At 46.0% G+C, this 9,253-nt stretch overlaps 1 protein-coding gene across 1 annotated transcript; it reads right to left on the reverse strand.

Annotated features, from left to right (window-relative positions):
- Nucleotides 1-3,794: 3,794 nt before the first annotated feature.
- LOC111402901 (LOB domain-containing protein 1-like) lies at nucleotides 3,795-4,723 on the reverse strand. The gene has a single exon (XM_023031224.1). It carries the CDS (start codon nucleotides 4,621-4,623, stop codon nucleotides 4,021-4,023), a length of 603 nt encoding a protein of 200 aa, XP_022886992.1. The 5' UTR covers nucleotides 4,624-4,723; the 3' UTR covers nucleotides 3,795-4,020.
- Nucleotides 4,724-9,253: the final 4,530 nt, after the last annotated feature.

A 9,253-nucleotide genomic window follows, 5' to 3' on the forward strand; every position in this document is an offset into this window, starting at 1 on the left:
AAGTCATCATCAGAAGTCCACTGAAGTAGTAAAGGTGAGTGATCAGATGAAGTCCTGTTCAAGTGCTTCACTGTAAGCTGTCGACAAAATGCTGCAGCTGAAGAATTAATGAGTACTCTATCCAATCTCTTCCTGACCCGCCCATTGGTCCAAGTGTATCGATTCCCAAGGAAACCTGCATCCTCTAGACCACTGTCCAACATCATATCAGAAAAAGCCGTAGTGCCTCGATCACGAGTATTATGACCCGTGCGCTCTCCATCATGAGTAATAACGTTAAAGTCTCCCCCAACTATCCAAGGGTCCTCCATATCGAGGGAGATGTGGTGAAGACCCGCCCACAAATCCCTCCTGACAGAAGCATCACAAGAAGCGTAAACTGGAGTAAAATAGATGGGAAGAGCTAGTCTGGGGTCCTCAACTTTAACGTGAAGAAACTGGGGATGATCAACAATAATAGTAACATTAGTCCCCGAGTTCCAGAAAAACCAAATCTTATTCGATTCATTCTGAGCTCCCGTATCGAAGCGCAGGTAACGTCGAATATATGCAAAGCTGTGTTGTAGAACAAAGGGCTCCAGTAAAACTAACAGATAAACCTGATGAAGCTGTATAAGTTTCTTCAGGCGCCGACGAGTAGCTACACTAGCTACACCTCTCACATTCCAAATGATGGCACTCATAGGGATGGAGAATGTGAAGAGGTATCATGTGACTGACTCCTGGTGATCCGTCTGCTCGGATGTGGAGTATCAGTAGCACGTGGGTGTTTCTTTCTTGTGACTCGGACAAAACCGTCATCCTCTGATCTACCAGCCATACCCACTAAATCCTCAGCAGAAGACCTACGGAACACACCCTGCTGATGGACCTCAATCTGTGATGTAGCTTCAGTATCCGACTGATCAGATTCTACTGAAGGAATAGAAGCTTCAATGTTCTGTTGACAAAAAGTGGAGAGCTGGAGGCAGGATTACCAGTACGGCCAGGTGTAGGACCGGGAAGCTGTCTGATAACTCTATCTGTAGCCTCTGAATCATGTGTTCGCCGAGACATGTCGTGAGCCAAGGGGTCAGTGTAATCACTGTCAACATGAATAACAGGCTGTGATGGAGCTAAGGTTGGTGTAATGGCACTCGAAGGAGCAATAGTGTCTGGAGCTACTGACTGCACTCTTGGAGGATTAACTGAAGCAGTGTCTACTATGGATGCAATTGACTGGGTTACAATAGGTTGATCTGCTTGGGAAACATGTGCACCTGATGTGCTAGCTTGTTGTTTCTTCTGCTCTCTGCGAACTGGGGTCCACCTCTGACGTGGCTCACCCTGAATTTCCTTTCCCTTGTCCTTATCCTTAGCAGGGATAACAGGTTTAGGGATAGGCTCAACAACAGGAGGTTGTGCTGGTCTTATGCCAAGTTTACACTGAACTTCTAAGTGCCCAAAATGTCTGCATTTGTAACAAAATTCTGGCTTCTGGCCATATATAACTTGTTACCAATAGCCACCGATCTTTTCCCTCTCAATCCAAACTCTGTCAGGGAGATCGTAGTCCAAATTAACCTCCACACATACTCTAGCCTCACTAGGGCGACGAAGATCAGATGTTGCCTCATCAATACGCAACGGAAGGCCAATAGCTTTAGCAATAGCATACAAACTGCTCTTAGCCCGAAAGTGAATAGGTAGAAGTGGAAAGGATACCGAGACTGGTGCAATTGGGGTCTCCTGCAGTGGACTAAAGCTTGGAGTCCATTTGAAGACTCTCATAGGGGAACCATCAATATACCACAGTGGTTTGAGGAATAACCGTGCATAGTCATCCTCGTGCGCCAAGTGAATCAAAATGTGTGTGGCATCAATTAGACCAATAGTAAAATCACCACAAAAACCAAAGCGAGAAAAGTTTTCATGTACCTTAAGCATAGCTGGCCTCCGGTGCACAAATTTGCCAACAAGAGTAAACTTGTATGGCTCAGCCAAGACATCTTCATCTGCCTCTGTGAATAGAACTGCAGGTTCACCATGATGGATGAAAGGGTCCCTAGAAATGAGCTTGTGGTCAGTAGATTCTTGTGATGCTCGAAGAATTTGAGCAAAGGACTTCTTTTGACTCCTCTCTGCTTGAGAAACTACTGGCACATTACCAACTGATGTAGCATAAGATTTTGGACCAGAATGAGCAGTTGTGGAAGTTGCAGTGGCTCGTGGTGTTGCACGTGGTGGTGGGGGTTGTACGTGCAGGGGGGACTCGCACGTTGATGGTACGCGCAGTTTGGGATGTACTAGGCGGTAAAGTGTTGATCCTTGGGGTTTTTCCATGATTTGGAGCCAGTGGTGCAGTTCCTGGGATCAAAGGAGGTCCAAAAACATTAGAAGGATTTGCCTCGGTATGTGTGCCACTTGGCACGTTTCCCAATGCAGATTTCCCGTCAGTTTCAGCTGGAGCAATGGTCTCTCCAAAGGTTTTCATATGCTCTGGAGATGATGGCAGTGTCAAAAATATAGAATTCTGGCCAGAAACAGCAGTACCAACTGCCTCGATTTGTGTGCATTTTGGCACGAAATCCAATGTAATATTTTCGATCGAATTGATAGGCCCTTCTGATGTTTTTGGACCTGCTGAGTTCATCGGAGGTGTCAATTTTCTCAAATAATGCTCAGACATGGAAGAAATCTGTCCAGCAGCGCTAGAGGTGTGAAGAACACCATTTGATTCCAAAATTCGGCAAATTAATGATGTAATCTCAGCAATTGGAACATTACCCAGAGTATTTGGGGCTTGAATTTCATTTACCCCACGTTTAATTGCAGAATCGAACACATTTGTGGGGTCAATTAAGAGAGAATCGGACTTTTGACCTTGAGGGATTGGATCCGTTCGATTCGCGAGATTGGGATGAAATTGATGAAGACCCATATGATATGGATGTTGCCCATGATGAGAGGAGTCGGTATGGGGTGGTCTGCCACTGTGGGTCCCGCTGGTGGCGCCGGAAAAATGAAAGGGAGGCAGCGATTGGGCAGGCAGCGCAGGCAGACCTTCCAGGTGCAATTCCGGTCGATTGGGAGCTCCAAATGGTGAGTGGCGACCATGGTTGTGATCGTCTGGAGAAGGGCTACCGACCGGCAGTGATCCGCGACCGTGGGTCCCACCGGAGGCGCCGAAAAATTGAAAATCGACAGGCAGCGCAGGCAGGACTTTCAGATGCAATTCCGATCGATTGGAGGCTCCATATGGTGAACGGCGACCATGGTTGTGATCGTCTGGAAGAGGGCTATCGACCGACAGTGGTGCGCCGGTGTGGGTATCACCGGAACAGTGTTTTCCGGCAGAAATAGCTTGCGGCAGATCTGGTTTTTGGCCCCTATTTTCATCAGATTCCGGCCAGTTTATTGCTGGCGGTTGGGTGTAGGTTATAGAGGGAAGTGAGGGGGATCTATTGGTGGTCGGATCCGGTGGCCTTGGCGGCCGAAATGTAGCCGGATGTGATTCCATTTTGGGTGGCTAGAAATCTCCAAAAATCTCCTATCTCTAGAGAGAAAATGGAAGGGTTGGTTGGTTTGGTTTTGGGTTAGGGGTTTAGGGTTAGGGGTTTAGGGTTTAGGGTTTAGGGTTTGGGGTTAGGGTTTAGGGTTTTTTTTTTTTTTTTTAAATAATAATTGCATTTCAGTGAAAGGTCAAGTGCAAGTTTGACAAGGAAATTCATGAAACAAAAAATGAGTTAAAGTTACATTGATAATAATTGTTCGACCAAAAGTTTCCATTACAATAGTTCCAATCCTTTGTGACTCAGTGAACATCTCTTTCCAACATGTATTTTCCTTTGCCAGGACTTTTCTTTTCCTTAGGAAAAGTAATAATACAAGAAATTAGCTAATTAACTAGGATAAACATCTTGACGAATTTTAGTTTAAGATATAAATCCCATAATATAATACACTTTTAGTAGACAACTAGGATCAACTATGTAAAAATTAGATGTAGCAACCCTCTTAGTATCTCACTTCAAATATTGTTCATGTCCAGAGGGGTTCCAAACCCAAAAAGCTTTCATCCAAAAAGAATCGTGAATCCTCGTCTTGCTGGTATTGAGGGGAGTTTTCTTGATTCTGTAACATTTTTTGGTAGATGGATTCCACCAAATTGGCATTTTGATATTGGATGTTTAAAATTTCAGCCTGTGATTTTGCCAGTTCTGCTTGCAGCTCACTGATTTGCTTCTGAAGTTGGCAGATTGCGCCAGCACAACCGTAAACTGGATCCCTAAACCTGGCATTGGCATCGTAAACCATACTATCCACAGCATCTGATCTTTGAGCTTCAGGAAGTTCCTGCAACAACTTGATTATGTTGCTGGCGCCGAAAACTCTGTGAGCAATGGTGAATTTGAGTGGCTCCGACGGCGGAAAATAAGGTGCCAATACACATTTATCGACACATCTCCGGCGGAGGATTTTGCATGCAGCACAAGGACTAAATGAAACAGGTCGTGGCGGAAAAGATGAAAAAGATCCAGTCGGGGATGATATAGGAGAGAATGAGGAGGGAGAAGTTGCTACTGCCACTGCAGCGGCAGTGGCGCCGGTGGTGGTGATGCTGGGATTTTCCCTGCATTCCATGTTGATACGCGCTGTGTTCGTGTTTTCGTCTGGTTGTACTCTGGGTTAGGGTTTAGGGTTTAGGGTTTAGGGTTTTAGGGTTTAGGGTTAGGGGTTTAAGGTTTAGGGTTTTTTTTTTTTAATTTGAATCGTGATTATATAATCTTCCTGAATGAAAATAAAGTTCAAAAAATGATTTTCTTTTTCTTCCATGAACGAAATTAAGACAATTTCTCGTTTAACATTTGTAACTCTGGCAATTAATGTGTTGAGGCCTCTCTCCCAGGCTACTGGACAAATCTGAAGACATATTCCACATGCAGTCAATTGCCAACAAATGGTCCAAACTTTACCTGAGAAGTGTAAACTTGTATGGTTCAGCCAATACTTCTTCATCTGCCTCTGTGAATAGGACTGCAGGTTCACCATGATGGATGAAAGGGTCCCTAGAAATGAGCTTGTGGTCAGTGGATTCTTGTGATGCTCGAAGGATTTGAGCAAAGGACTTCTTTTGACTCCTCTCTGCTTGAGAAACTACTGGCACATTACCAACTGCTGCAGCATAAGATTTTGGACCAGAATGAGCAGTTGTGGAAGTTGCAGTGGCTCGTGGTGTTGCACGTGGTGGTGGGGGTTGCTTGCGTGCAGGAGGGACCCGCGCGTTGATGGTACGCGCAGTTTGAGATGTACTAGGTGGAAATGTTTTGATCCTTGGAGTTTTTCCATGATTTGGAGCCAGTGGTGCAGTTCCTGGGATCAAAGGAGGTCCAAAAACATTAGAAGGATTTGCCTCGATATGTGTGCCACTTGGCACGTTTCCCAATGCAGATTTCCCGTCATTTTCGGCCGGAGCAATGGTCTCTCCAAAGGTTTTCATATGCTCTGAAGATGATGCCAGTGTCAAAAATGCAGAATTCTGCCCAGAAACAATAGTACCAACTGCCTCGATTTGCGTGCATTTTGGCACGAAGTCCAATGTAATATTTTCGATCGAAATGATAGTCCCTTCTGATGTTTTTGGACCTGCTGAGTTCATTGGAGGTGTCAATTTTCTCAAATAATGCTCAGAAATGGAAGAAATCTGACCAGCAGCACTAGAGGTGTGAAGAACACCGTTTGATTCCAAGATTCGGCAAATTAATGATGTAATCTCAGCAATTGGAACATTACCCAGAGTATTTGGGGCTTGAATTTCATTTAACCCACGTTTAATTGCAGAATCGAACACATATGTGGGGTCAATTAAGAGAGAATCGGACTTTTGACCTTGAGGGATTGAATCCGTTCGATTTGCGAGATTGGGGTAAAATTGGTGAAGACCCATATGATATGGATGTTGCCCATGATGAGAGGAGTCAAAATTGGGTGGTCCGCCACTGTGGGTCCCACTGGTGGCGCCGAAAAATTGAAAGGGAGGCAGCGATTCGGCAGGCAGCGCAGGCGGGACTTCCAGATGCAGTTCCGGTCGATTGGGGGCTCCAAATGGTGAGTGGGGACCATGGTTGTGATCGTCTGGAGGAGGGCTACCGACCGGCGGTGGTCCGCGACCGTGGGTCCCACCGGAGGCGCCGAAAAATTGAAATTCGACAGGCTACGCAGGCGAAACTTTCTGAAGCAATTTCGACCGATTGGGAGATCCAAATGGTGAACGGCGACCATGGTTGTGATCGTCTGGAAGAGAGCTATCGACCGGCAGTGGTGCGCCGGCATGGGTATCACCGGAAAAGTGATTTCCGGCAGAAAAAGTTTGAGGCAGATTCGGTTTTTGGGCTCGATTTTCATCAGATTCCGGCGAGTTTATTGCCGGCGGTTGGGTGTAGGTTATAGAGGGAAGTGAGGTGGTTCTATTGGTGGTCGGATCTGGTGGCCATGGTGGCCGGAATGCAGCCGGATGGGGTTCCATTTTGGGTGACTAGAAATCTCCAAAAATCACCTATCTCTAGAGAGAAAATGTAAGGGTTGGGAATGGTTTAGGGTTTAGGGTTTAGGGTTTTGGGTTTAGGGTTTTAGGGTTTTTTTTTTTTTTTTTTAATAAAGACATCCACACATCCTTAATGACTTTTTAGGGTCCACCAAGGAAGGTCGATGGGGGTTAAGGGTTCCCCAACCATGTTTATTTCATAGAAATCAAAAGTACAGGGAAGGAGGGGGGCATAAACCTGACCTCCAAAAAGCAACAGTGCAACAAATGAAATATTAAAAACGAATAAAGTAAATGAGGAAGTACTACTTCCTTGTACAAGAAAAATGAAATAATGATTGCCTAAACTACAAACCTCTAAAGCTGGGCAATCCATATCTGTCGATTTGTACCAATGCCCTAATCTGTCGAGGCAGGTCAAGTGGTCCATATTCTTGGTAGCGCTGGTGATCCCAGCCTTCTGAAGCAAGAGAATCTGCAACCTGGTTACCCTCTCTGTAGATGTGAGAAACTGTGTCTCTATCGAAGCAAATGAAGTCTCTGATCTGTCTGAGAATACCCTGGATCGACCATGGTCCTCCACCTTTGGTGATGCAGTGAATAGCCAATGTTGAATCTGCCTCAAGCCAGATAGCTGAAATCCCAAGTCCTCTGGCCAATAGAAGCCCATCTAGTATGGCTCTGAGCTCAGCTTCCAAAATGAAACATGGGCCATAGGATGCTGAGAATGCCCTGATACAGTATCCTGCGTAGTCCCTAATGATGCCTCCACCACTTGCAAATCCATCTTTAACGCATCCATCAGTGTTGATCTTGAAGGATCCCACTGGTGGAGTGCGCCAAACAACCATAATAGGTGGTGGTGGGAGAGGACGGGTCAAAGAAATTCCAAAAAAGGGTGCAAGTGTCACATCTCCTCGCCAATGCTCAACTCGGAATAGTCCTCCCATATGAAGAAAGGAGATCATGCGGTAGACCCTCCAAATAATACGTCTGGCCACCATACGAATACCTCTATGCTTCGCATCATTCCTCTCAGTCCATAGAAAACAAAATATCAGTAGAGGAATGATAATACGAATGTGTCCACGGTAAATGTGCTGTCCAAATTACCGCCATCTCTGGAACCTCTGTCTGACCCCCTCCCCTGAAGTCATAGGTATCTGAAAGATGTCTCCAAAGTGCTGCCATACCTGGTCGGAGATGCTGCTGCTCGTGAAAATATGATTGATGGTCTCAATCTCGGAACAACACTGACAACGAGAAGCCAACTGACATCCAATTCTCCTCTGAATAACAACATCTACTGGAATGAGATCCTGCCACAGTCTCCAGCAGAAGAATGAAATAGTGGCAGGCAAAATAGAGCACCACAGTAGTCGATATGAGTCCTGAGGCTGGTGAACCGAACGGACTAGTTGCCATGCTGATTTGGTGGTAAAGTCACCATCCGAAGTAATTTTCCAAACAATTCGGTCCGTGGCATCTGCACATAAAGGTATCGCCCCTACCTGTTCGGCCATGTGAGAAGGAAGGGCCTGTAATAACCGTCCAAAATCCCACCCAGTGTCGTCAAAAAAATCCTGTACCCTCGCAGATGTGTGCTGTGTGTGGGGGAATAGGGATGCCAACGTGGTCTCGCCCATCCAACAATCATGCCAGAAGAAAATCTGACCGGCTCCAAGGTGCCAAGCAATGTGTGGATCCGTCCGTGGCCCAACTGATTTCAGCCTCTTCCAGGTAGGGGAAGCTGAACTGGGAACTGCTGCAAGTAAAGGGTGCGTCCCCTTACAATACTTGCCCAATAAAAACTGAGCCCAAAGTGACCTCTGAGATCGGAACAACCACCAGAGCTTCATGGAGAAGGTGTCCACCACATCCTGCAATCTCCTAAAGCCGAGGCCTCCCTCATCAGTAGGAAGGCAAATCGCCTTCCAACTCCTCCAATGTAGACATCGTGCTTGATCCTTAGAATCCCATAGAAATCGGGCAAAGATGCTCTCAAGTTTCTTCAGCACTGCCTTGGGCGGCTGCATAATCTGAAGAAGATGTAAAGGTATGGAAGAAAGTACTGACCTCAGTAATGTAATACGACCCCCAGGCGATAGTAATCGTGAGGCCCAGCCTGATATCCTATCCCTTATCTTTTGGATAAGGTCATCATAAAGGAAGCTCCTCTTAGTCCCCTTGAATAAGGGGACACCCAAATAAGTGAAAGGCTGCTGCTGATGTCTGAAGCCAGTCAAAATCTCTAGTCGTCTGATCTGACTAGTGGATGCCCGTCTGGATAGTATAATACCGCTCTTGTCTCTATTCACCAATTGGCCAGAAACTCCTTCATAATGCTCCAAACAGTCTAAGACCCTCCTGATAGACTGTTTCTGACCGTTGGCAAAGATGATCATATCGTCAGCAAATGAGAGATGTGAGACAAGAGCACTACCTCCATGTCGATAACACATACTGGGATACTCTTGAAACCTCTGAGTGAGCAAACGTGAGAAGTAGTCTGCTGCAATGATGAACAAGGATGGGGAGATAGGATCACCCTGTCTGAGTCCTCGTGAGGAGGGAAAAAAGCACATGGGCGGCCATTTAGGAGTACGGAGAAACGACACTCCGAAACGCACCGCCTGATTCTGTCAATCCAGATCTGATCAAATCCAAATGCCTCCAATACAGAATAAATGAAGCCCCAGTCCATGCGATCATATGCTTTAGCCATGTCTA

This window comes from Olea europaea, chromosome 11, assembly GCF_002742605.1.
Source record: "Olea europaea var. sylvestris chromosome 11, O_europaea_v1, whole genome shotgun sequence".
Lineage (NCBI taxonomy): Eukaryota > Viridiplantae > Streptophyta > Magnoliopsida > Lamiales > Oleaceae > Olea > Olea europaea.